This window comes from Pipra filicauda, unplaced genomic scaffold, assembly GCF_003945595.2.
Source record: "Pipra filicauda isolate LSUMZ 115617 unplaced genomic scaffold, ASM394559v2 scaffold7_size6619720_pilon, whole genome shotgun sequence".
Lineage (NCBI taxonomy): Eukaryota > Metazoa > Chordata > Aves > Passeriformes > Pipridae > Pipra > Pipra filicauda.
The window spans coordinates 4,190,721-4,218,287 of NW_024104976.1; the positions used below are offsets into that span (position 1 = coordinate 4,190,721).

Genomic DNA, 27,567 nt, shown 5'->3' on the forward strand with positions numbered 1-27,567 from the left:
ACAAGGGCTACTTGCTGCTGTGGTGAACAAGCAGTGCTCGTTGTGCAGTGTGGCTGTGACAGAGGCTACAAATAACAGAGAAATAAGCTGGAAACACCAGAGAAAAATCTTTGGTATTTTGAATTCATCTTTCACTGTTCCTAAATCAGGCATAAATACAAAAAAGCTGAAAAAAACTGCATATTAAAAAGACAGGTCATTTACTAGCAGTATTTACTAACTATAAGTTCTGCATCTTGTGATAAGCAGCAGGGTGTCCTTCTTCCAAATTACACAAGATTTACAAGATCTGGTTATCTCAGTGTTGTGCAACACACGTTTTGTGAGAGGATTATTCCCTCAGCAGCCCAACTGCAGCTTGCAAAGCTTACTGCTGGGAAAAGAGATGGCCAAACTAACATTGTTGCCCTGCAGGTCTAATGATTCAAGCTCTCTAAGATGCCACTCTCTCCCAAAACAGATGAGAAATATTTTATATACTCACCTAAACCACTGACAATATATTCAAGATCACTGGCATCCAACAGAATGGGTCCGTTCTCCTGCTGCCCCTCTTCCTTGTAATACAGCTTGTACCCCTGAACAGCTGCAGTGTCCTCAGAGTCCTGCTGCCACTGCACTGAAATGGTTGTGCAGTTCATGGGCTCCAAACGCAGCTCGGGAGACTTTGGTGCTGGTTTTAAAGAAATATACATAATAGTCTTATAGTCTAGAAATAACTATTTTTCATGCAAAAATCCGGGTGCCCATAAGTCCAAAGTTCCCTCAAGACTTTGATTCTAACTCGTCTGTGTATTCACCTAATTATTTCTTTCTTATGATGTCTGACTCCCTATAAACTAAATTAACAAATTAATTTAGGATAAAACAGAATACTAACAGCTTTTAATTCCATATCTTAATAAATAAATGAATACATTTATAAGGTAGTTATTTTTAAAGAAAAACAATAACACCCCAAAAATAGTTACAAAATTACCTCCTGTTTTAAAGTGAGACAGAGCAAATGTGAATTCAAATTACATATTTTTCAACCTATTCATGCAAAGTTGAATGTTCTTCTGCACGACATTACTAAATAATGATGTAAACCAAAGCTCAATTTTAACAACTCAAATTAGACTTCAAATACCAAGTCAATTTGCATATTCAAAACATTCGTGCATTTTGTTTATAATACAGACTTACATGCATCAACTCAGACCCTTTAAGTACCTGTACACACTGCTAATGTGCAATGTCCCACTTGGCAGAAATGTCTTTTACACTGAAAAAAATGGTGCAGGAAGCTTTAGTTCACGTTTGCGAGCTGATCAAACGTTTTAGCTTGTAGACTCAGTTTTGAAATCAAAAAAAAAAAGAAAAAAAACACAAAACCCCCAACAACAACCACAAAAGCCATTGGTGCTCAGTGCAAAGTATGCTGAGAGTCACCTTTCACACTGGTAGCCTTGGGAGTTCGGTGCGAAGTCCACAAAGATGCCTCTCCCCAGCCAATCCTTGTTGCAGCAGTGATACGAACCAAGTACACACTGTCAGGCTTCAGGCCCTCAAGGAGATACTCATCTGAAGTCCCTGGGAGCTCCAGGACTTGGATTTTGGTCTCTGTGCTGAGGCGGAAGGACAGACGGTACAGGACGACCTGACCTCTCCTGTATTTTGCAGGAATTGGCAGCCAAGATATGAGAATATCTGTAGGACTCCTGCTCGTCAAACTGATTTCAGGTGCTCTCAAGGGAACTAAAAAGGGAAAGACAAAGCTTTTGAGCTCAGAGAAAAAAAAAGATCGAAAATTCTCGTCTGACATCTTGGCCTATGCTGAGGTGTCAGTGATGTAAGAGTAAAGAATCCAGCAAGTTTTGCAGATTCTTGTTCAGGGATAACTTTACACTTCTTATACTTCTCACCTATAGCCTAAGCAAGCTTTTTTCTTTAAGGTCCTCAACATTTTCTTCTCTTATTCCTGCCAGCAGTAAAAAGCACGTTAATGGTCTGAAAACTGCCTATCAAGGTTAGATAACAGCAGCTCAAACTGAGTCAGGACAACCACCTCTACTGTCACAGACTCAGTGCATGTTTTCTTCCACCAACCATGTAATGAGGGTTGTAACTCCTGACAAAGAGACAGGCAGACAACTGGAACTGGCAATGTTCCATGCTGCCAAAGCTTAACCCTGTCAGAATTTATTAATCAGTTCTAATGCACAACACTAAACAGTTTGTTATTGCCATGATGTTCAGATTAATTAAATCACTGCACAGAAATAAGTCAGTAGGGTCTTTTATGACATTCCAATTGTACTAAAAAGCACATAGACACAGAAAAAACCAAATCAAAATGTTTGGGGGGGTGTATAGCAAATTTTTATTTCCAATTTTCCTACAACATCTGCAAAAAAATGGAGTGGATGTGCAGTTTGATCCACATTTCAGTCATAGAGACTAAATCCTAGGTTACTATCAAATTCTCAACATCACGAGACTTCCTAAAGGTCTAGAACAGTGATTAACATGATTTAACAAAATGTCTTTCAAGATAGAAAAATACTCCATGTGATGTACACTGTTGCTCTATCAGAATGTTATTTGACTCTCATTCCTTTCATTAGCTGGCTGGCTTGCACGGTGTGTATCCAGAAGTCTCACTGGTACTGATGGAAATTTGAGATCCTCGAGAATGTTAGCACTGGATTTCACATTTCTATTCAGTGCAAATAAAAATGTTCACCAAAACAACTTGTCTTACCATCTTCAAGGGTGTGCTGAGTCACATGATCTGACATCTGACTGGCTCCCAGAGGCATATAAGCTACAATATAGAAGGTGTAGTTGCTGGCTGGTTCCAGGTCATCAATAATGTAATGGGTTGTATCATTTCCAATGACCACTTGGTACTCCTCATTATTTAAACCTGGCGTAAAACAAGGGTTAGACAATCAAAAATTCCTGAAAATCCTCAAACATCACAGTTTCTTGGCTTTAAGATCTTACAGAGGAAATTTCACTTTCTTCCCCAGCCTACCTTTATGTTTTCAACCCTACTAAGTCAAAACTCTTTCATGCACAGGAATAACTGTGTCTTGCTGTGCTGCAGGTTGTGGTGTTTCAGGCTTTTGCTGAATAAGGGATGCTGAATGCAACTCTAAACCCTATTTAGAATTAATCACAACAAACTGTGCCCCATGTACAGTAACACGACAAGCTCTAATAGCCTCATCATTCATACCGAGCTTCTAAATCTATTTGTTTAGAATCAGGGAGGTTTTTTCAACACCTATTTACAAAGCCTTTCTATAGCAGACTGCGAGGAATGTGAAGGCTTCACTCCATCAAAAACAAAACAAACAACCCCCTCCCCAAAAGAAACAAACAGAAAGAATTTATTCAGCAAAAGGATCTCGTTTTAGCCCTGCAATTTCTATGTACATTTGATTGACACGGTTTTTTTTTCCTCAATTTGGAGAAAGGCCAATAAGAACAGACCAGAATGAGCTTCAAAAATGTTTGGCTCCTTAGCAAGTTGTTAGAAAAGAAAGAAGAAAAAAAAAAAAGAAAAAAATTGTCAGCAATTCACATTAAAATATGCATAGCAATGCAGGCAGCAGTCCTTGTCTTTGTTGGGCTTTATTCCTATAGAGGAAGGCTATGAAGTGGACCAAGTGTGGTGAAAGCTGCTGTGTTAACGAACAATTCACACCAAGTGCATGTCACCTTAATCAAAACTCTGTAAGAGCCAGCTCCTCCTCTTCACCACTGAATTTATAAACAAAACGAAAGGCAAATTCCACCATTAAGTTTTCCCACATTTATGAATTAACTTGATAGCATTTTAATTAGACAAGATTACGAGCATCTCACAACAGACTAGTTAATGGCTTGTTAATTAGGAATTGCAAGGCACGATTTCTGACCTGCTAAACAAGATCCTTGAGCTCAAATTAAAAGGACTTGTTCTCTCATTGAATGGATTGCTAGGCCTCATGCAGAGGCCCTAATGAAACAGCCATAATAGAGAACAAGGCTTGCCTTCCACCACAATCACTGTTCCCTTTGTGCCTTTTCTAAATCACTAACAAGGAATTAACACACTCCAACATGCACGCTCATCAGACCCTTATTCTTCTTGCTACTATGACCCCGATTTGAATGTAAAATATTCTGCTAAAAGAAACAAAAAACAAAAACACAAAACCCACACCTGTTAGTTTCTTCAACTAACTTGATTAAAACACTAACTTTTTTTTTTTTTTTTGTAATAGGAAAGAGGACGTGAACTTGTTTTTACAGTGAAACATCAGAATATTCAGGTTGTGAAATTTAATGATGAGAGATGGTATCTTTTGTAATCAAAGCACCTACCACATAGTGAAGTCTACAGAAAAAACATAAAACTGCATATCATTCATGCATTACCCATTTTTGCTTTCTCTTTAAGAGTTTATGGAATCATAAAGCATCAGTACAACTCAGGAGACTTAGCAAGCACTGTTTTCCTTTGGCAATACTGTTTTTACTCACGCTTTCAAATGAGGTTCCTAACTAAAACCAGAGGGCAATACGTGAACATAAATGTATAAGGAAAAAAGTTACACACGAGAAGATTTGAGCAAGATAAAATCTATTTACGTCAGATATATCTGATACCATTTTTAACCTTTATTAGAGTCAGAAACAGGGTGTGAGAGTGGAGTGGGGAAAGACAAGCTGAAAGGAATAATGAAAGCTATACATTCATACAAAACATTTACATTAATACATAATAATCCAGAGCCTTTGAAGCTCAGCACTTTTTTCTACAAAATGAGACAAAAGTGCTTTTTATGTTCTGATGCAAACTTCTGGTACTACACAATCATGTTACCAAATTAAAAATTCATGTAGATCATCTACATTTTGAATCCCATCACCGTAATTACACGTCTTAAACAGCCCTCTCCACTCTCTCTGTGTGGATTTCTTCACAAACATGAAAGGATGCATAACAGCATTACATTAAATAAAGTAAATATCACAAGACAGTCAGGAAAGATGAAAAAAAAGGGTAGTTGAGAAAGTAAGTTCAAATAAATCAGAGGTTTCTGCTTAGTTGGTTGCTTTTGTTTGAAGTTAGTTTTGTTTTTTTAAACCAAGACAAGCTACAATCTCATTTCACAGAATACAACCCTTGGATAAGCAAGCAAGTAAAGCAGAGATTGCAAAACGATTTTGCAGAAGACATTCCAGAAGATACCTTCTTTCACTACTGTGCAAGAGTATTTCCTGCACAAATACACACTTCCCTGAGGACAGTTCTGCAGTTTTCTTTGAAGTTACCTGGTCTCTGCTCTCTACAATTATCCAGATAACTTATCTAGTGTGACTTTATTCATATGAGCTTTAAGAGGGGATTGCAAGCACAATACCTCAGTGACTGAAAGAGTGGGGGGTAATTTCCCACACCTCTTGTCCTCATTATCTTTTAAAACTCTTTCCTTCCTTCCTTCCTTCAGACAAAATTCTCTTGTGTCCTGAAATATCCCACTTGCAAAAGCAAAGGCAGCTATTCCTGCATCAGTATTAGAGTAATTAAGCTGTCCTTCCTGTCCTCTGCTTAGCAGATGGCAGGCTGGTATTCCACACAGAGCTGAGCATCTGCAGTCCTGTCCTTCAATAAACCACTTACTGAATAGAAATGGAAACAGAAATCACTCCTAGAAAACAGAGCTGCTTACTTTAAGCACCTAACAATTTTTCAAGTAATTTATCAATTGCTTCTGCTTTTGAAAAATGGCTGTTTCCTATCACCTTAGATATATCTTAAAGGAATTACGTAATACTAAGGGATTTTATAGTGTCTAGTTACTCTTTTTATTCCAGCTACTCATTCTCTTTCATACAGGAATTTGTATATAATTTCAGAGACTGGGATAAACCATTCATGGCTATTCAGCACATTTTAGTGTTTGATTATACTTTTCTCATTACAGAAGACCAAAGGTGAAAGGAGAGTGGATTTTACCACTCGGCCAATATTCATTCTAAGAGAAGGTAGGTAAGACAAAGTATCAACTATTCTACTCCAAAATACATGAAAGTTGGTAAAGTCATAAGAATTTGGGGACCTAGACAAAAGAGAAGTCTGTGGTGAAAAGTTCAGCTCTGTAAGCCTCCAGGACTCTGCTTTATGCTCTGTTCTTCCCCGCCAAGCACACACAGAAGAGATTGGTCTGCTGAGGACAGAGGGAAATTCAGATAGCAGTATGGAGGCCCCAGGTTTTAAAGTCCACTTCTAACTTCAGAATCTGCTCACTGGAGCCATCAGACAAGGGTGAGTTGGAAGAACACTCAGTCCCACAAAAAGAGAGGATGGGGCAAAGGCATTTTTCCCCAGGCATGACTGTTGGTTACAATACACATGTATGTGCTGCTATGCTCTGACGCAGCCCTGGATATGAACCATTCAAATCTGATAGTCTTTGCAAGGACATTCAAGTTCTTCTTGTCACATACAAATCATTAGATAGTATTTAAATCCAGCTGCTTACCTTCTGCTTTCATGTAATGCACCGAGTATGCGATCACTTTGTCTGAGTTATACAGCGGCCTCTCCCACGCCAGCAGGATTGCTGAGCTTGACATGGTTTCAGCATGGACGTTGTAAGGTGCACTGGGCCTGTCTTCTGACATAACTACAGTAAGTCTGGCCCTTGAGAGAATAGATCCCTGGCTATTCTCAGCCATGCACTGGTAAATGGCATCGTCTTCAGGAATGATCTGGTTAATCACCAATTTACTGGATCCAAAAGGAAGAAAAAGGTAGGAAAAAAAAGCTCACATCTTGGATAAACTTAGCTCAACAACAGGTAAGTTTGCCTCTGCTTCCTAAGTTTAGGGCCACAAACTCTTCTATCAGAAATGGACGCCCAGCTGTGAAATTTAGTGGCTTGAAGTGTTCCTCAAAACCAGCTGTGTTTCTGTTTATGCCTGCAAAGCCAGGCATAATGAAAACCAACCTGCACATCTATTCCCTCCCTGCAAAACACAGAACCTTAAACTGCTCACTCTACAGAAGTAGTAGCAATATTCTGCTACACTCTGTATATCTAAAGTAACTTTGTGGTGAAACTCTTCAGTTCATCCTGCCCACCCACCCTGCCTGGTATTGCAATAATCACATAAGCTTTACTGATTTTAGGGGTCGACTAATCTGCATTCCTTCTGCCAAGGAAATGCCCCTGACTCCATTTAATGTCTGATTTCAGGTTTAATTGAGTTATATCTTGATTGGCTACATATAGTTACTGGAATTTCATCTTTTGGTAGCGCAGCTCTCATATGGCAATTACAGTCTTACCTGTTGTACATTTTTATTCTACCATTGGAGTGTATTCTCCGTCCATTTTTTAACCATGAAATTTTAGGGGCAGGATTTCCTTCTGCCTGACAAGCAAAACGAGCAGTACCAGCTCTAGGCCTTGTTAAGCTTTCCGGCCATTCCACGAATGAAGGTGGAGCTACAGATAAGTAACAAGGAGGAAAAATAATTTTAAAATATTGAGCCCCAAAAATGCAAGGACAGTCATAATAATAATTAATTTTCTACACACAAACCACTCTCCTCAGGCCTCTCAAATAAACATACACCCATGCAAAAAGTACCTTCCTTATAAACAAAGCACATTTGTTTAAGGATACAGACTATCTGCACATACAGACTTTCTACACATTTTTATTTATGCATTTATCCATAGAAACAAATCAAACTTCAGCCTATGACATACTGTTCTTGAAGTATAGATATATATCACATATTTCTACTTGACTGCAGGATCCTTTTCTGTGTTGAAAGCCTGTCTTCCCAGAGCAAACATTGCACCTGGGTATCTCCAAGTGCCAGTTCATGACTCAGACGCCAAGTATCTGACACTTCTCATCTAAGTCAACAGACAGAAGAAGGCAGCCACAGTTCTGTGATCTGTTTAACCTCTGCAGTCTTTCCTTGCGTGATGTTTCAGATAAAAAGTGAGCCCAGTATATAGCAGAGCTCGAAAACACAGCCACAGGATGTTAAAACACACTGATACTCAAGGCAGCTTACCCAGCACGGTGAGAGTTGCCATTGCTACCGTGAAGTTCCGAGTGCCTGGAATGGTGGCCCGGCAGACGTACACACCTGCATGCTGCCCCTTCACATCAGAGATCATGAGGTTCCCGTTGCCAAGGACACGGGTGTTGAACACATCAATGGACTTATGGTCTGTTTGGGAAAGCAGCAGAAGTGGGTCACAAGGCTGTTCAACGTGTCTAAATACCTTCACTAAATAGGGTTGTCTAGGCAGCAATAGCATAGGTTAGAGTTTAAAAGTCAAAAGATGCAAAGGAAATCACAGATGAACTTTCAGAGGGTTTGATTTTGCATTTACTTTGCTCTTCGCTCCAGTTATCTGACCATTCAGATGGTTGGGCCTCACCACTTCATAAGTGGTTTATATCTGAAATTCACCATCACAGCTAAAAAACTAATGCCATTTTCCCAATTAGACTCCTCAATTGACTTGCACTATGATTCAGTTCATCACTACCAACGTCCACATCATCTTTACAAACAGTGATCATCCATTTCTGAATTATGCTGTGGATAAAATCAGTATGTTTGATTACAATGTATTTTCTTCTATTTTCCCAGCAAATGCTCTATGACTATTAGGGAAACTTTTTTCTTACTTCTTTGTCTATAAGAGCCACTGAATCAAACAGGAAAGATACATTTATTTCTCACACTTTTAGAAATAAAAATGGAGGAAAACTTTTCATGATTTGTTTCTACACATACAGTCCTGACTTTTGCATTTAGGTACATGCCAGAATAAAAACAAGGTAGTTTTCATGAAAAAAATACAATGCACTGCTGAATGTTATTATTCTTACTGCATCCCTCTTCTCCCCTTCTTCCCCTTCCAGACTATTCTGGGTTTGTCTACACCTACTCATAGTCCAAATGGTCCATTAACACAAGGTCCAAACCACATTCACATAGGGCTTCTAAGAAGAGTGGGAGAAACATTTACAGGACTGTTTCACAGGCTGCAACCACCCCAACTGCCCTAACTCACCACTGATCCCACTCCAGTAACAGATCCCTGGAGGTCACCACCCTCCCTGTCACTGTGCCCACCCTGGCTGGGTCAGTGAGGGACTGACAGCAGAAACAGAGTCTAAAGCCTCAGAAAACCTCAGGGCTTCTTAAAAGCAGCACGGAAGCATGGAACTAAAAGTGTTTCACTTATCCTACCCTAACCTACTACATGAAGCCTCAGAACAGTAACCTGATTGCTCAAATCCTTTCTTTCCAGTTTTACTTCCTCTCCACAGGTTGAAGGTTGGATGCTGTAGTTTTGAGACCCACCTAATCGGCTCCATGAGATGATTGGCTTTGGATTCCCTGTGGCTACACACTCAAGTATGACAGTTTGATGAAGAGATGCTGTAATGTTTTGAGGACCAGCTATTATGGATGGCTTGTGAAAAGGCTTCAGGTCGGAGGCTTTGCAGGAGGGGAAAAAAAGAAGAAGTGAGAACAATTTAAAAAAATTCCAGTTAAATATGAAATAAAACTTTTTTTTAAGGATGCTGAAAGTTAAATTTAAACCAAAATCTTATTCAGTAATTGTGGAAACCTACACTGAACAATATTTTAGCCACAAGATAAAAGGAGGCAAAATTATTATTTGGACAAGTGGTTCAGAGAACACTTACAGCTCTTTCAAGCATCTTAAGAGTTTTTGCTACAACATGAAAAAGAACAGGATGACATCCAAAAACCCTCAGGTGATGAGTACCTGGGATAACACTCAGCACTGCCTCGGTGCTTTTACGTCTGTTGGCTGTTGTTGTGGCAACACATCGGTAATTCCCAGCATCCCTCTGTTCCACACCATAGATCTGAAGAACTCCTGTAGGCAGAGCCGTTATCCTGTCATAGAAACCAAAAACAGAAATGTAGATCAACGTTCAGCCAGTGAACATCATCATGGAATTAACTGCTTGATTTACAAACAGCCATTGCTACACTGACCTGGGAACAGCAGCCTGTAGACTCAGAAACATTCCCAATCCATGACTCACTCCCCTGCATTTCTGATCTACAGGCGAAATTCCCCCCAGCACCAAGACGAGAGCAGAGGAATTTACTTTCAAGAAACAGATTTTTCTCACCCTCAGAAGGAACCATTCCAACCTTCTTTAGCCAGCTACTACATTCCTACTGTTCAGACTGGCTGATTTTTTACAGCGGGCTCTGATACAGGGGTATAGTAGTGTATGGTTCCCAGAAACCCATCTGTGGTTTCAATTTTTATTTTCTCTTTTCACCTTTCTTTGCATGGCAGGTATCTTAGACATGCTCAACCAAAGTTACATGTCAAAAAGGATGGGAGTCACTTCAAGGAATACAAAGTGGACAGGGAAAGAATCTAGCAGGGAGCAGGCTGTATGCTTCAAATTAATCAGCTCAAGAGAAGTCCCCTAGCACAGAATTTCCCTGCCATCAACTGTTTTAATTCAGTTTTCTGCACATATAATTCTTTATTGTTCCTCTAAAGAAAAATAGGTTCAGCATCAATTCTTCAGTGAAAGCAATCTTGCTAGTTCAAAGCACCCCCAAAGCCAAAGTTCACTTATTCCATTCCCCACTGCAATTCCCATTCCTGAGGATGCAAATTTCATACAAAATTCACCACTAAGAATTCAAAGGTGACTGATTATTGTGTGAACAATAGCAGGTGACTCTAGTCTGCACTCACAGCAACTATTCAAAATTAATTAGCAACACAATTATTACCAGCTATTTTAATAGTTGACATATTATATACATGGAAACTTGCTTATGTAGTGGCACTGCCACTATTCAGATTTTCTTCTCGTAGTAGGGTCAAAATGATAGCAAAAGATAAATTACACTGTAAAACGTGCAACTCTCCATACCTGTCCATGACTAAAGGTAAAGTTGTTCGATTCACTTCCCATGTCACAGTGGCAGGAGGGTTTGCTGTTATTTTACAGGCAAATCGAGCTACTCCACCCTCTTGGACTTCAGTTGAAAGTGGCTGGACTTCAAATGCAGAAATGGCTAAAAATAAGAGAACATAAAAGTTAATGGGCTAAAGTGAAAACAAATTCCCGATTAAATCAAACTCCAGTTCACAGATCAACTTATAAAAACACCCAGAAATACTTCAATAGCCCTTTTTTTTTCCTGTGTGCAAAAAAAGGTGGATCTAAGTACCTTGTCAACTTTGGTCAATAGCATGTTTTCATTGGTTGAAGGCTTACTTAAAATAACTTTGCTTTAAGCTAAAGCATAAAAAAATGAAATAGAATTAAGCATACAAATTGACTGGCATGCAGCTGGAAACCGTATCAATTATCAAACTAACAAAGTTCAAGTCAATTCAACTAGTTTGGGACTGGCCCTGTTACGCTTAAAAAAAAAAAAAACTGACTGCAATAGAAAATTTCTGAAACAACATTTGGTTCCTGGCAGTCAGATTTCAGTCCCTTAACAATACTCGCTTTAGTAAAAGCATCTGCAGAGTTGTACAAGTTCATGTGTGGTAAGAAAAAGAAACCAAAACCCCATAAAGGTCTCAAAATAAGCTTAAATATGCAAAAACACTTTTATCCCAACAGCCCGAGCAGTCACCACGCACATGCCTGATGCACAGAGCAACAATGTGATTTTGAGCATTTACAACTTAAGGAGTTCACAAAATCGAGCCAACTGAAGTGGCAGATCAATAAATAACTTCCAGCCAACAGACAGCTAGGAAAGCCATCAGTAGTTGAATTTCTTTACTCAAAAAATAAAAGCCAAAGGGAAAGGAATACAAAACCCCCTAATTAATTGTTTATTTACTGCCACTTACAACATAACTAATGGAAAGCACAACTCTTCAGAAGGAACTCCTTCTGGATAACAACACAAGTAATTTCACACACATTTCTACCCCCTGTAACTGCAGAGGGAACAATCTCTGTAAACTCAGTGGTAGTTATTTGGGGTTTTTTTCTAAAAATCAGATTTCATCTAAATTTCCAATCCTGTATAAATTATACAGACACATTATTTCAATAAACTAACACTAAGTTACCCATCTCTTAATATTCAAGCTTTGTATTTAAATAATTTCTCTATTTTACTTGTTTATAATCGATACCTTTTTTTCATTCTATTTACTCTAACACGTTCTCAATAATGCCCTTCTGCATAGATGACACAGTCAGTACTGATGCACACCAGGCTCCTCCCTGCCATTTTCATACTCCTGTACAGCATCCATGGATTAGTACTGGAGTGTGAAGGAAATGCAAACTCACCTGGTTGTTCTCCTCTCCACACGCAAATTAACTCCTAACATGGGCCTAACTACATAACTTCAAGATTCCTGTTACTGGTATGCCTATTTCACTTCCCAGGTCTGAATAAATCTGCTTTTTGCATTCCTGGAGTTGCACCAGCACTGCAGGAATGAGTGTCCCCAGTCATACCAGCAGAGTGAAAGTGTTGCAGCTTTGTGAACAGACCTCCCAAAGACTGATTAACAAGACAACAGAACCACCTTGTACAGTAAAATCACCTGAAGGCAGCTGGAGCCACGTGATGCAAACACCGTGACCACTGGAAACCAGGTCTGGCACCTCAAATGTGGTTCACACACCCAGAATGAAAGCAGAGATGCTCCTGGTACTCATTTGATGACCAACCCCGTGATTTTGGCAGCAGGTCTCCACAACCCCACACACACTGTTCACCTTCACCACAGACAGAACTGGCTTCTCTCACCAGCAGAATTTAACCCAGTTCCCCACGTTCCACTGTTTGTTCTTTCTTTCCCTTTTGGGCAGTACCAAATTCAAGAATAAGCACATTAAAACCCCCACAACTTGCATAAAGATGTCACAATAGAAGTCTTACATTTAAAGCCTGTTGGGGGCAACACAAAAGCAGTTCTCCTTTTAAACAGATTTTCTTTTGAGAGCAAAAGGAATTATCAGAACTAAAAAAGAGACATAAGAGGTCCTTGCCTACCTGCAAAAGCTCAGCTTCACAGAACAGACTCAGCACAAGTCAAATGACCTGCACGTACACCAGGTTGTTCCCATGACTCTAAACCTTCTGCGTTTGTTTTATGCTGAATTTGTTGCAATCCAACTCTCCTGTAGTCTTCCACCACAGAAGAGAGGCAGAGGGAAAAAAAAAAGGAGGAGGAAAAAAAGGCATCCAGGCTTGTCTTTCTTAACCCCTGCCCTCCTTCTCTGTTTTCATTGCTCCCTACACAGACAATATGTGTTCACCTGGAGTTAAAATAGAATTTCCCTAGTGCTGTTCTTAACAGATTTTCTAAAAGAAAATACAGTGCTTTGCATTCTTCATTTATTTACTGAAAGTATGATGCAGCAACCTAGACAAGTCTGCTCACATTTCAAAATAAAGTCTCTAGGAATGTAATAAAGATTATAAGAACAACCCAAACCAGCGCAACATGAGTTTCAGAGCCATCCTGTAGCACAGCTGCACCACCACTGGCATAAAAAGGGATCATTTTAACAAGACAGAAAGGTAATCACACAGTCTTACTGAAGCAAAGCTCCTACACACCTTTAGAAGTTCCATCTCCATTGGAACCAAAAAAATAGCATCCAGAATTTCCTTATATTGGTATGATTATTTAAAGGGACAGAGTGAGACAACAAAACCACAATATTTGGTTTTCATTTATGTATATACAAAGAGTGATTTATTTCCATGCATCCCATACATTACAGTTGAAGATTAAAGACAGAAGTGAGACTCTCAAGAACAACAAAGGAAACTGAGGGCAATTCGTATTTCACAGAACACAAAATGTAATCATGATAGCAGGCAAGAACAGGTTCAGCTACAGAATTTAGAAAGTCCCGTGAAAGTTGTTAATTGAAGCTGATATGTAATGAACATTTTTCCACCTCAGTAGGAACAATGTATTTCCTCTGAAAATTCATCTTTAAAGACAGCAAAAGTCAGAACTATGAAGAACTCCATAAAATATTCAGAAAAACTTATTAATGTCACTAAACACAGTTTTAGAAACAAAAAATCCCCACTTACCTCTCATCTAAATTTATACACTGTCTATCAGTTTAGCTCAATACTTGCTCCTTCTGTATCTTGTTTCTTTATGCAAAACTCTGGTTTCTTCTTAATTCTGACTTTATTTGTTCCAGTAAAATCTGTTTTTACAAGTCTATCGCTGTCTCGTGAAACCTGACCTCTTTGTAACAGGCTTGTTTTCATGGCAAGTGCTGATTCCAGCTCAGAACCCCAAGAACAAGTCATTAAAGCAGTGCTGTTAAGAGGCCAGAGCTCTATAAAATGGATAAGAAACAAAATCTCAAGAGACATACGTTGTTCCCAAAAACAACCCTGCAAAACGCAATAAATGTAAGTGCCTTTTTATTTGAGTTTTCCTCCCCTCTTCTGCAGTCTATTTAATCATTTTGTTCCCAGATTTATAGCCAAAAGAAAACGATTCAATGCTACTCTGAGAAGCTGATGCTGCCATCCTTTTTTACCTGCAAGATACCAAATGCTGCCTACAGAACCAGAAAACAATATTTAGAAACTGTATCTATTTTATAAATTCCTGCAATTTATGTGATGGGAAAGTGTGTTTGTATAGTTACTTTTGAGTACGAATATCTTTGCAGGACAGAACTGTGTGGTTTATGCCATCAATGTTATCTATGCAGAGAGAAATCAGATTTCAGTTCTGGTAGCAGTTCCCTTGTTTACCATTGAGAAAAATATCCACAGGTTCAAAACCCAAATGATTATTTGCTGTGATTAAACACTGATTAAGTGTTAGAGAACCACTGCTGATGACTCCTGCACCATATACTGGGATTGAACACTATCCTGCATGCCTGCAAAAACTTCCTCTGTACCTAAACAGGTTTACACAGATTTAAGGTACAAAAAAGTAAAACTTAAGAAGCTTGTTCCTCACACCTTTTCTTGTTTGTTTAAATGCAGCAGCAGTCCTCCACTCACTTTAATTCTTAAAAAGAAGAAACACAACACACTCCCATTTCATTCACTCCTGAAATGAAGTCCTGAAGTTCGCTGCCACACAAATCTGGTGACCTGTTCCCTTACACTCTGCACTTTCTACTCACACACTTCGTGTCATTCAGCGATTTTCTGAATGAGCTTTCTTAAAAGGCAAAAGAAAGTCCGACAACCTACGTGTTTATTACTGTTCCATCACAGCTGACACTAGCCCAAGACTGTACTACAACTGTAAAATAAAGAAAGGATGGAAGATAAAACCCCTGAACTGAAACAGTAGCACAGTTTTCAATGAACCAGAATGCAGCAAATATTGAGAAACTCTGCAGCACAGGACAGTGACCACTTAATGTTTCTCAAGAGATAATGGCCACTCAAGGGGATGAACTGCTCAGCTGGAAAGAACAAAAGTGCATAATGGCATTTGTAGAAGGTATGTGTTAATGCTATTGAGAATTTCACAATAGCCCTAACCCTTCAGGTGGAAACCAAGAATCTTTCTGTTAAACTCTGAGGTGAAGAGGTTTCACTCGAGAAGAATAAACTTGTATATTAAAGAAAATGTCTAGCAGTTTTTCCAAAGAAATGGATTTCAGGGCAGCACATGACAACTTTTCCTTCTTGATCTAATTTTTGTGATGCTCTCTCTCTGAAACAGTTTTGGTGCCAAAGCAAATTTGCACATATTCTCTTGGAGTTTTGTGCAATTTCTCAGTTCTTGCAGGAGCAAGGCTTAAATCAGATTATAAAAGAAGTTGTGCCATTGCCTTTTGGCTATATAGACACACATTTCCAATTATTTTTACTCAAATGGCACACTTCGGTCTGGATCTGGATTGGGAATAACCTTTATATGAGTATACACTGCCAGATTCAGACCCATCACTACTCCCCTCATTTCTGAACAAGGACTCGGAGTACACAGAGCTGGAGCTGTCATCAAGTGGTCTAATGGGTGAATCTCTCCTGAGTTTCCCAGCTGATGCTAGTAAAATTCTGCTTAGTACATGCAGTTCAGAGGTGAATGTCACACTAATAGAGCAATATGGGTAAAGATTTTCATAACTCTGAGTGAAAAGGCATTACTGTGAAAGGGCATTCTGTATGTGTTACCACAAGCACAGTGATTGTTTTTTACACTCGCCCTTAAAAGTTTCATCAAGTGTAGTTTGACCTGGAATTACTACTTTTAAAATGTGAGGCATAAAATGTGAGATTTCAGAAGAAAACAGAACCTCACCTGTAAGGAAAGATTAAAAGAGTTGGGACCTGATTAGCTCCAGGAAAAGAAACTGAAAAGAGAAGTGACGGTCTTATAAATATACAAAGAAGATATTAGAGAGAACAGGGGGTGATTACAGTCATAAATCAGCAAGAACAGAAAAAGCAGGAAGAAGTTTTAGCTCCAGCTTGGTAAGATCAGGTGAGGTTGCTAAATGGAAATGTGTTGGCATGGAGTAGGCAAACAAGGGAGGCATCTGCATCTCCAAAGACTTTATCTCACTCATTGTCTGCACAGACCTTTTCCTCCTCTAATGGCTATTATTTAAGGCAAACAACTGAGTTTGAGATGGAAGGGAGTTCCATCTGTAAGAGGAAGTGATATCATCCAGAACACATTTGGCCCTTTCAGGCACAAAGGAAAAGTGTCAGTTCATGATGACTGTAATAAAAGACTGTAATTCAAACACCATACTGGTAATGGCAATCCTGTAAATTGCCAGAGATTTAACTCTTCTGATAAATTGGAAATGTAGCTTTTTTGCTAAAGTCAGCTGATATTTTTAATTTCTGCCAGAATGGTTGGGAAAACAACCTTAACTAAAACATGCTTTTTCTAGAACCTTGCCTTTTTAAGAGATATTCTGGAATTGCATATTTTTGTGCTACTATTGCTTAAAACTTTAGTTTCATATACTCAGTTTTAATCAAGAACCATAGATAAATACAGTGCTGAAAGCCTGACACTTAAACTTAATTGGAAGAAAATTAGACGGGTTTATTTCCCCAAAAAAATCAGAAGCATCACAAAGTAAACAAATAAATCATACAGGCTGCTGATTTCACTGCCAAGATGTTAAGGACTCAATGAAAATTGTGATGAGTGCTGTATCAGGTGCTTAACTTATTGCACTAGAATTTTTAAAGTGTCTTTTTCTTTCTCTGTATTAATCCCTGGCAGTAAGGGCTACCACACATTGACATGTTAATGAGCTGCGATAGCCTAACAAAAAGCAACTGATAGCAGTAAAATAGCTGAACAAGCATCCTCTCCTTCTCCTCAAAATATAAAAACAGAGAGGGGACTGTGGTGTTCATAAAATCATCCCAGGCCTTTTCTCAGACATAACTCGAGGCTCTCAAGATGTTGGTCCTTCTCACTTGCATGCTGAGGAACACCTGTAGTACAAAAGGGAGGAGAATAATGTCCAGTGCTGTTCCAGCTCCTCATGCTGCACACCCCAGAGCCCTTGCAGGAGAGAAGAGCAGAATACTGCACATTATCCTTATCTAATACACAAGCAAGTCTTAATTACAGGCTGAATCTCTAACCCCAGAACCCACAGATTTTAATGTCCTTGAACTAACGTGGGCCCAACCACACTTTCACTCCCAGAAAGACCTGTAACTCCCAACTGCCTTTCCTTACATTTCAAACAAGCTTTTCCAGCCAATTGCACTTCCAAAGACAGCACACATTTTAAAGGATTATTGAACCAGTTCACCACAATTTTAAAACCCATACACGTGTGTGTATATGGTGTAACTGCAACAGTCAAGAGAAACCACAATCTTTAAGCCATCCCACTTCACCTCACTGATACCTTGGGAAAAGCTTTGCTAGAATGGCACCTTGCACCCTCTAATCCCAAATTAAGCTAAATCCTTTTAATGTTCAACAAGGAGATTGCTGCTATTAATCCCTGGATTTTAATGAGGTACTAACACTAAACTGTTAGACACGACTTTAAAAATCAGTATTCGCTTGAATTGCCTGGAAATGTGGCCATCCCTGTTAAAGGGCATTCATTTTACCTTTCTGTTTTGTTTCCCAGCTTCATATTTTAGCTTTAAATTCTGTCTTTCCTTTGTTCTATTAAGCTGGTTCCTAAAAGCTCACTCTTAGAAAGAAGACAGGATATAGACTTAAGATTACATGACACACTAGTTTGCCATTAGGATGACAGGCAATTTTCCAATAAGAAAAAGAAAATTATTTTTCTGGAAAACGTAGAGATTGCACTTAAAAAGGGAGGGCAGGGGAATGACACCTAATTCAGATATTATGTAACAGAAGAGAAATACCTGAAGGAAGAAAGAAAGAAAAACAAGAGAGATGGAATCTAACAGCAGCGTTAAATACAGAAAAGAACTCCTCAAACCACAGTATCCTGTCAGTTTAAAAGCCCTTATAGCCAGGTGTAGAGTTTTTATTAAAAACATTGCCACAAAGCAGGGCTTGGTTGTCATATAAATTAGTGTTTTTACGCTAATTTTACACTATACAGAAATATTTCAGTGCTGTTCAGGTTCTTTGTTAATATTTTTCTCCAGAAACCTGTGAATATGAAGGTCAGTAGCAAGCAGAGAGCATTTCATGAGAAAAAAACCCATGTATTTACAGAACAACTATTGTGCTGGCAGGATGAAAATTCCACAGAAAAATCTAAGTGCACATTTAGCTCTAAATATATCCTGCCAATGTCTCAGAAAAATCGGGAGGTTTTCCTCAAGAAGAGTATTGAAAAATGCCTCTATACTCACTCCAAGTGGCAGTGAAACGTCCACAAAAGAAATGTTTATGCCTTGACTTACTGAAAACAAATCTGAGGAAGAAAATCCTTCCCTTTAACAGCAAAGCAAAAGGCTTGAGTTTAAATTTATCAAAAATTTTTCCATAAAAAATTCTAGTTCAAGATAAAAATGTAAATTTGAGTATGGTAACAAGTCATGTTTCATTTAGTCTACACCGAAATGAAAAATAGTCACAGAAATAATAATAATGGTAATGACTTTTTTAATAAAATCTCTCTCTAGATTGTTCAGCAACAGAGAACAAACACCTGCTATGACTACTGGAAAGAGCATTTATCCTATCACTATGCTTTTTGTGAAACAGATTACACTGTGTATTTTCACAGATATTTCTTCAGTTAAACATATTCGCAGGATAAATGTAATACACCAATTTTCTCTTCCTAAAATGAAAAGATAAAAGAAATGTTCCTCTATGACTTTACCACTATGAAGAAATTCTTAGATTGTGACAGTATGAACACCACAGCAGTAGTTTTGAAGATGATAGTTCAGAATTGTGTTGGAAAAGGAGCCCAGACTCAGACTGTTACAATTAAATAATGGGGAGGTTAAACGAGACTGAAACTGCCACATTGATTTGACACTATTATCAATAATTGATATGGGACCCCTTTTAATCTCTCTATCCCACAGATTTTTCTTCACCATTTGCCATGTAGAATCTCCTTGCAGGCATTTTAACATTCTAAGGAAGGTGGATCAGAGTTACAGTTTGTACAGAACAAAATCACATTCAACAGTGACGGTTCTGACGCTCTGGAAATCCCTCCAGAGTGGGAAACTACAGAGCTGCAGTTTTATGAGCCACTACCTTAGCACTACAACTTGTATCTGGCTTTTTTTTTCCCAAGCCAAAGGACAGATTTCATCAAAGCACGACGACACTTTGGGAGCTCCTGGCACAGCTTGTTGGCAAACATGCACTTCGGAGTCACAAATCTGGAGAGTTTGAAAGCCAGACATTCAAGGCTGCTGACTCATATTTCTTCATTTTTTCCAACCTGTTGACCAGTAGGAGTGTTAGTCTTGATAAGCTTTGAATCAAGGCCTTACCTTAGAGAGAAAGAGACCCTTAATTGAGAAAATACTGTGTCTTCCCAATTTTCTAGATGATGTGTGCATTACACCAGAACTCAGGCATGTATTGCTTTGTTGAGATCAGAAGAAGGAATGAAAAAAGATTGGAGTGAGAGTCGTTCCAGTTTGGTTTACTAATCTTTACCCCAAAAAATTCTCATGTGAGTGCCAAGTATGCCAACGTTTAGCTGAAAACACAAACCTAAACAATAAAAAAAAAAAAATCAAAAAGGTGCAAATATTGCAAAAAGCTAACAAGATTAGAAATCCCATTTCTGCACTGTGAAAGACACAAGCTCAGAGAATGAGCCAGGTTTGGCCATGAAATTTGACATTGCCTGTAGACAAAACTGGTCCTTCACACCATGTGCTCCTCACATTTCAGTTCACAGAACAGTACTGGCAGTTGTAGCTGAGGAACAAATCTTTCTGAGGCATTAGCCTGCAAAACCCTTTCAAAGTCACATTCTGAATTTTGGAGGGACCAGCAAATGCTCTCTGGACATGGGGGTAATTACAGAAAGCTTTCACTGATAAATACCAAGAAGATCTCAGCTGAGGTAATGAGTGAGGATTTGGGCCATCTGCCCTTTCTGCTATTCTCAATTCATTACTTCTGCTCTGGACAAATCTCCTTCAGGGCCCTGATGCTCAGCTGAAGGGTGAGCTCCTTTGCAGAGCTTACTGCAGTTTACCTCCAACAAACTGCCAGGCAACTCCACCTGGGAACTGTTCTGCTAAAACTTATCATCACCTTATTGCAAAAACATGTACTCCTGGCCTACCATACATTTAGTTCTGCCACGAAACTAAATAATGAGAAGGAAATGCAATAAAGAAGGTAATGGAAAAATGAAGAAACAATGGTAAGTTCTAATTTTCCATTCCTCCCTCATATTCTTGCCAGCTTGCTGGCAGATCTCTGAGAAGTGCAATGTTTGGACAATGATTTCCAAACTAAGATGCAGATCAGCAGGAATTACTCTCCAATCTCTGATAAGAAGGAAGAAAATAAGTCATTAGCCTCAAATCCCATACTTACAAAATACAATGCAAAACTATTTCTTTGTGCATTAAAGTCTTTGCGTAGCAATCACCATAATTGCCTTTCCTCCACCCAAAAAAAGGCATTTGCCCATTCACAAACTAGCCACTACTTTTCTGGTGCTGAAGAATGCTGTAATCTAAAGGCAATGAAATGGAGAAGCAAAGAGGTCAACAGCCTGAGCACCCTTGAACAAAAGTTCCCTTGGAGATGTCAGCTGCAATCTCATTTGTTTCCTCTAACACTTTCAGGTCCCCCTGCTCCTTTCTTTAAAGCTCCTAATTCAGTGGCTGACAAATGATCATTTAAAAAATCTCTGTACAGGAACAACCAAGTCCAAATATGTCCACTGAAGATCACTAAGCTCTCCACCATTTGGGCTGGACTAGATTCTGTAAAAGCCTTCATGGCCACCCACAGACACAGTTTTCACCAGCTTCTCAAAGTTAAGACCAGTCTGAAGTTTCATGTGTAGTATTTTCTCTTCCTGAAAACTTTGAAGTCAATTAGACTACTCTGGACTAGGTTTTCAGGGAAATGTACTCATTTATTCTTTCCTGCAGTATATCCTTTTATTCCTTCATTCTCATAGTATCCTCAGAAAGTATGAAATTATATCGTCTTCTCCACATACAGAATGGAAGTTATTGTGAGCAAGTTTCTCATCTATTCTAGTGCAGAAAATCAAGAGAAGAGGACTTAAATGGATGTGTGTCGAAGACAGTTGACAGGAAAGGAGATGAAACTTAAGAAAAATACCCCAACATCCCAACACCACTCACCACCCCCAAAACTGAGAAGAGCCTTTTCCTTGTCCTGATTTTGCCACATTTGGTCGTTTCCATTAAAAATAAAACAAAACTTTCTTCCCCTCTTGCAAGAACTCTTTAGAAATGCAAGGTCAGGAGACAGGGTCTCAAAGACAGAGAATCATCTTTGGCTGCTCTGGACCAAAAGGGAAAAAAAAAAAAAGGAGGAAGAAAAAAAAGAAAAAAATTAGGCATGTGGTTCTGGAACAGCTTCCCTTTGGTGAGACAGTTTTGGAAATGCACCCCTTCCTGCACATATGGATATCTCTGGAGGCAGAAGCCAACCCTACCACTGCCATTTATCTATTGGCTCAGAGGCTTTCAGTCCTATAAATGTTTGTTTTCTGGGCACAGGACACATCAAATAGCACAACAGACTCTCAACACTTAAAAATGTGGCTGGCTGTCTAAGCTTCCCTTCTTGGGCAAAACTGTGAATTCAAAATTATTATAATGAGCATCAGGAGTCTCTCTGACACTGATTAGTTTTTTCAAGGATGAAAGCAGTCATTTCATCTCAGGATATATTGTACTTTATGAAAGACGCTCTTTCCTTTTGCTAAATGGGCAGTATATGCTCACTGTAAACTTTGTAAAGTGCAAACAGAAAGAGTTCATAACTAGAATGTCCACTGTCAAGAAAAAAAAAACTTAAAACAGTCAAAGAAATTTGGCTCCTCAGAAGTCAATAAACACCCATCAAAAAGTTCTTTTACATGCAAAACAGTAAGTACAATGTGACAAGGTGACTATCAGACTGTACTGTTGCCTCCTCACTTCTTCAAACCACTGGAACAGACACAGAGCTTGTTATCTATGACATATTAATGTGACAATAAATGGGATCCTGGGCAGCACCAATGTGCTACAGAAAATAACAGGAAGATCCTCACTGACAAAGTACCAACCCACAAGTGCCTTATTCTACAGTATTTTAGTTTGTTCTCCCACCCATCAGGTGCTCTTAGAGCCACACCAAGATGAGGATCCAGAATTGCAATGCAAGGGCATGCATCAGAATTCCCTATCTGTGAAGGAAGAAAGTACAGGATAATACACCCAGGTCTTTCTATTTTACTTTGGTCAAAGCTTGGAATGCTATTCCAGCAATGCCACTCTTGCAGCCAGATGCAAGCTATTCACATGACCACACATAATGCCTTACTACACCTCAATCATTTAATAAGACCCAAAAACATACCACTACCACCCCTCCCAATGAAATCAGACATACATATCACCTCAGGAGTCATCGTTACCACTGTCTTAAAGGAACTAAAAGATTGAGGCTTAGAAAATATGTGGTTCTATATATTCAGCAGTTTATTGATGGTGTAAATGCCATACCCTACTGAACCATGTAAACAACCATGAGAGATTTGATCTTTTCACTTCTAAAGGCATCCCAGCTGGGGTTTTCCCTTCTCAGTCTATCTATCATCCAGGCAACAGTGTGTGGCCACAGAAGGCACAATAAATGCTAATGCACTTATCAAGGAATTCCCCTCTGCTCTTCTGCAGACAAGAAGCGTAGGAAATAGGAGAGAAAAGGCACACAGTAAGCCACATTAACCAGCTTCAAAGCTGTTCTACTTGTGTGGCTGCCTGCATTCAGGAGAAAGAACACACCACTTTCTCCCTTGCCTGCTTTCCTTCAGCAGTTTGCCAAGTGATTGCCTTCTAGTATCTCTGCTTAATCCTACAGATGCCTTTCTTTGGAGTTGCTGCCATTCTGTGAAGAATTAGTTCTGCTTAATAGCCCAACTGTTGCATAGGGAACATCCAGCACAGTTTTGCACTTTACAACATGAAGACAAGGATCAGAACACAAGCAGGATTTTGCAACAAAAGATGTGTCCCTTCACAACTATCCTAATCTGGCATTAAAAAAAGGAAAAAAAAAAAAAAAAGAAAAAAAAAAAGAAGAATAGCCACACCAAAAAAACCCTCCTACACAAAGAAAAATAGAAATAGGAAATTAAAGATTTACAGATTTACTGCTATGATTCTAAGGTTCCTCAAAGAACAACAAAAATGCAATAATCGCTCAGTGCAACACAGAAAAGACAATTTCAACATTGAGCAACAAGAGCCTGCAGCACTGTAAGCATAAATCTGCCCCGTTCTGACCAATGAATTTCATTGCAGATGCCAGCAGAAGGGTAAGACCTCTATTTATCAGTCACGTACCTCTAAAAATAAATAAACGCTATTCCTGGCTAAAATAAAACTAGCCCCTAAGTAGAATGCAAACCCCTCTCTTCACCTCACCCTGCCCAGCTCATCAATCAGGGGCAGCACCGCAGAGCACATCCCAGGACAGCAGAGGGGCCCCACACATTCCTCTGCTGCACCGCCCACCACTGAGCCTCCCCTCACATCTGGGGGAAGGCAGAGGAAGAGGTTCCATTTCATACAGTGGCAAACTGACACTGTGCTCCTATGAATGAGTGTAAGCTGATATGGCAGTGCTGGTCAGCCTTCAGCCTGTCAGAAATGCTATCCTTGAGAGATATGAGCACTCTCCCCGTTTTTTGCTTACAGTGTTTCAGCATCAGCATCCCTCAGGATGAAAGACAATTTCACCGCAAAACGCTAAGGAGAGGGGCTGGGAATTCAAGCCCTTCAGCCTCTCCAAATGTCAACATTTCAGCATTCCCAAGGGGAAAGGAAAGAAGAAATGCCTCCACTCTCAAGAGCCAAATGCCTGCAGCTCATTACTCTGTCACCAAATGCCCCACTACTGCATTACACAGCCCAGAGATCTTGCCCCAAGAACAGTCTTTCTACAAAGGGGAGTAACTAACAGCTGAAGTCTGACTGTCCTAAAGTTTGAGAACAGAAGGGAGAAAATCAGAAACAAACTTCACACGAAAAAAAACCAAGTACCAAAAGGCATTGTCAGTAATACCTATTTATTGAAGCTACTTAAATCCTCTAATCAGATGTTTATCTGAAAAATTCTAGAGGTAGGAGAGGGGGAAGAGTTTACAACTCTTCCAATTTTCACATAAAAGAAATCAGAAGTGCATATTGCCTACAGTGTTGTCAGAGTAGGTCACCTTGCTCTGACTATTGACTGGGTGGGTGGGAGGCAATTGTGGGATTGCCGGATTTCCATGTTCTTTCTCCCTAAGTAGGTAATACCTCTGGTTATCAGATTACCAGTATTTTCTAATACACAATGACAACCCCGTTTTTCCTTTCCATGATTTTTTGAAAAGCTCATCATTTATCTCCAATCCAAGGCCACCAGGGAGGCACTGAGGGAAGTGTTATCTGGAGCACAGAGAAGCCAGTACCCCCATCTCAGACATCAGCCTGGAACAAGCAAGCTCTGAGAAAGGGGAGTGATCCCCAAGAAATGCAGCTGAAGGCACAGAAAGAACACCATCAGATCTCCAAGAAAGAGGCTGCCTATTCAACAGGTGTTTTATTTATCCCAGATTTCTGACACATATGTAGAGGTGTATAACAGAGAACAGTTAGCAAGGTTATATCATCTCAGAGTTCCTTCCTCTCTTGTGCTCTTTAGTTAAGCCATTCGTTTACCCTGACAAATACAAAATTACCTCTTTTCCCTCAAAAAAGAGGGAGAGAAAAGAATACAACAGATCAAGCCTCACTGTATTTTCTTCTAAATTATGCACTTGAACTTCCATCAGTACAAGTATAACACCCTGGCCTGAAGCCAATCAGAAATCCCTCATAATGTGTCCAATAAGCCAAATCAAAACACTACATAGCTTATGAGAGTGGGGTAAAGAAACTTGAAGGTCGTATTTCATCTGCTGCAGCTCATCATGTTCATTCAAACAGAGGCAGGAGGTTAACTGGGGGGATCTGCTCTTTAATGCCTGTTATTTCCAGTGGAAGGAGCTAAGCAACAACATACTTTTCTCAGTACTTCATGAAGAGGACCAGCAAGAAAATCCTAATGCTAAGGAAACACAACCCAGCTGGAGGGCAGATGGACAGGGGAGCTGGGCAACACGATGAAGCTGAAACACAGCTTCCTAATACAACTCAAAGTTGGTTTTTGGATGCAATAATTATAAAACTGAAGACATGACTTAAGTTTAATAAAGCATGGAAACACCTTCCTTGTTTTTTTTAAAAAAGGGATTCTAAGCCAGCAGCTAAAAACAGAAAGACAGCTCTCCTGAGCATTTGGGAAATTCTGGGTTTGTTCATCAGGTGAAAACAGGGACTAGAGAGAAAATACCAGGTTCTACCCTCAGCTTTACAGTTGCCTGTGTTTTCTGGAGGAAAGTAATTTATTAGTTTGATCCTGTAGAATTTATTCTCTTCTCAGTTTTCTCTTCATATAAAACAGAGGTAACACACTAATCTTTTACTTACTCGATGCTTTCCTGGATTGCTTAAAACCATATATGAGAGGTAGTAGCAGCATTAGTACTCATATAACACACACATTAAAATAAAAAGTGAGATTAATAGAAATTAATATTCTTAACTCTCATATCACTAATCACAAAAATCTGTGGATTTTTTGGCAGAAAAATCGTGGGGTGGAAAAATCATGGTGGTGGGGGGGGAACAAAAAACAAACCAAACCAAACAACCCTATTGCACTGATGGAATTGAAATCATCTGTCCCTCTACATCAGCACCACACCGCACTGATAAACTAAATCTCTCTTTGATTGAAGGCCGAATTAAAACAGAGCAATGCAGGAACTCTTCTGACCCAAAAGTAATCCACTCAATCATATAATACATCCCCTTCCTTTTAGTAAAATGAATAGCCCTCCATAGAACCTTTTTCTTCCTTGACAAGTCCTTGACAGAAGAATGTGAATCTGGACAGTTAAATGAATCAATCACCAGCTGCTAGTCTAGGGCCAAGATGGTGAGCCGAGGGGCCTGCCAGAGTTCACTGACCACTGGTCAAAGCAGGACAAAGGCTTTGCCTCTATGAATAGTCTGCTTCTGGGATCCAAAGGTCACTGAGCTGTCTTGGAAACGGTCCCCTTTGGTTATTTAAAGTTCTCAGGCTATTCTGCCACAGATATTATTGTTTCAGGTGGTCACCATCTTTCCTCATCACAAGTTTGTGAAAGGCCAGGCAAACATTATTTAGATAAACCAGAGACAATGGTGAACACGGCAGCAACTAAATAGCAATGAAAGGGACAATTAAAATAAATACAAATAATGCTTTACCCTTTCTCATAATTCCAGCTTCCAAACACGCCTGTGAAAAACATTCCCAGAGAAAGAAGGTTCCAGCACCCAAAGGTCCAGATCCCCAAGAAGACCCAGATGCACACATTGCACTGAAGGCACAAGGTCTTGAATACTTCACTGCCTTTGAGATTCTTTACATGAATGTGCCAGGTAAAAAAAAAAAAAAGGAAGAAAAAAAAAGTATTGGGGCTTTTCTCTAGTCATGACTGTGGGGCTGTATTTCCAAAAAGCTGCACTATGGTTCAACATTAAGACCTGTAGCCCAACAAGTAGGTGGTACTCTAGGCTATGTGCTGGAGTAAATACTTGAGAGAACAGGTAGACTTGATGAAGGAGGAGGTGAAACCCACCATTGCTAACACCTCCACAGTACTGGAGCCCACAGTCCTGCATGGCACCTCAAAAACCCTCTCCTGTACACCAGCAATAAACCCAATTTCACCTCAGTCAGGTCACAGAGAGAGTAAAGTTTGCACTGACAAACACCAAAGAGTGTATAGATAATATAGGTATATATGTGT

At 39.4% G+C, this 27,567-nt stretch overlaps 1 protein-coding gene across 1 annotated transcript in view; it reads right to left on the bottom strand.

Annotated features, from left to right (window-relative positions):
• The window catches only part of PRTG (protogenin), a 79,006-nt gene that overhangs the window by 36,972 nt on the left and 14,467 nt on the right, over positions 1-27,567 (bottom strand). The window contains exons 3-11 of the mRNA XM_039390082.1: positions 10,963-11,107; positions 9,819-9,952; positions 9,386-9,523; positions 8,078-8,236; positions 7,334-7,493; positions 6,525-6,772; positions 2,747-2,911; positions 1,435-1,740; positions 485-673 (exon numbers count right to left, since the gene is read on the bottom strand). Of these exons, the coding sequence (XP_039246016.1) occupies positions 485-673; positions 1,435-1,740; positions 2,747-2,911; positions 6,525-6,772; positions 7,334-7,493; positions 8,078-8,236; positions 9,386-9,523; positions 9,819-9,952; positions 10,963-11,107 (1,644 nt within the window). The remainder of the gene's footprint in view (positions 1-484; positions 674-1,434; positions 1,741-2,746; positions 2,912-6,524; positions 6,773-7,333; positions 7,494-8,077; positions 8,237-9,385; positions 9,524-9,818; positions 9,953-10,962; positions 11,108-27,567) is intronic.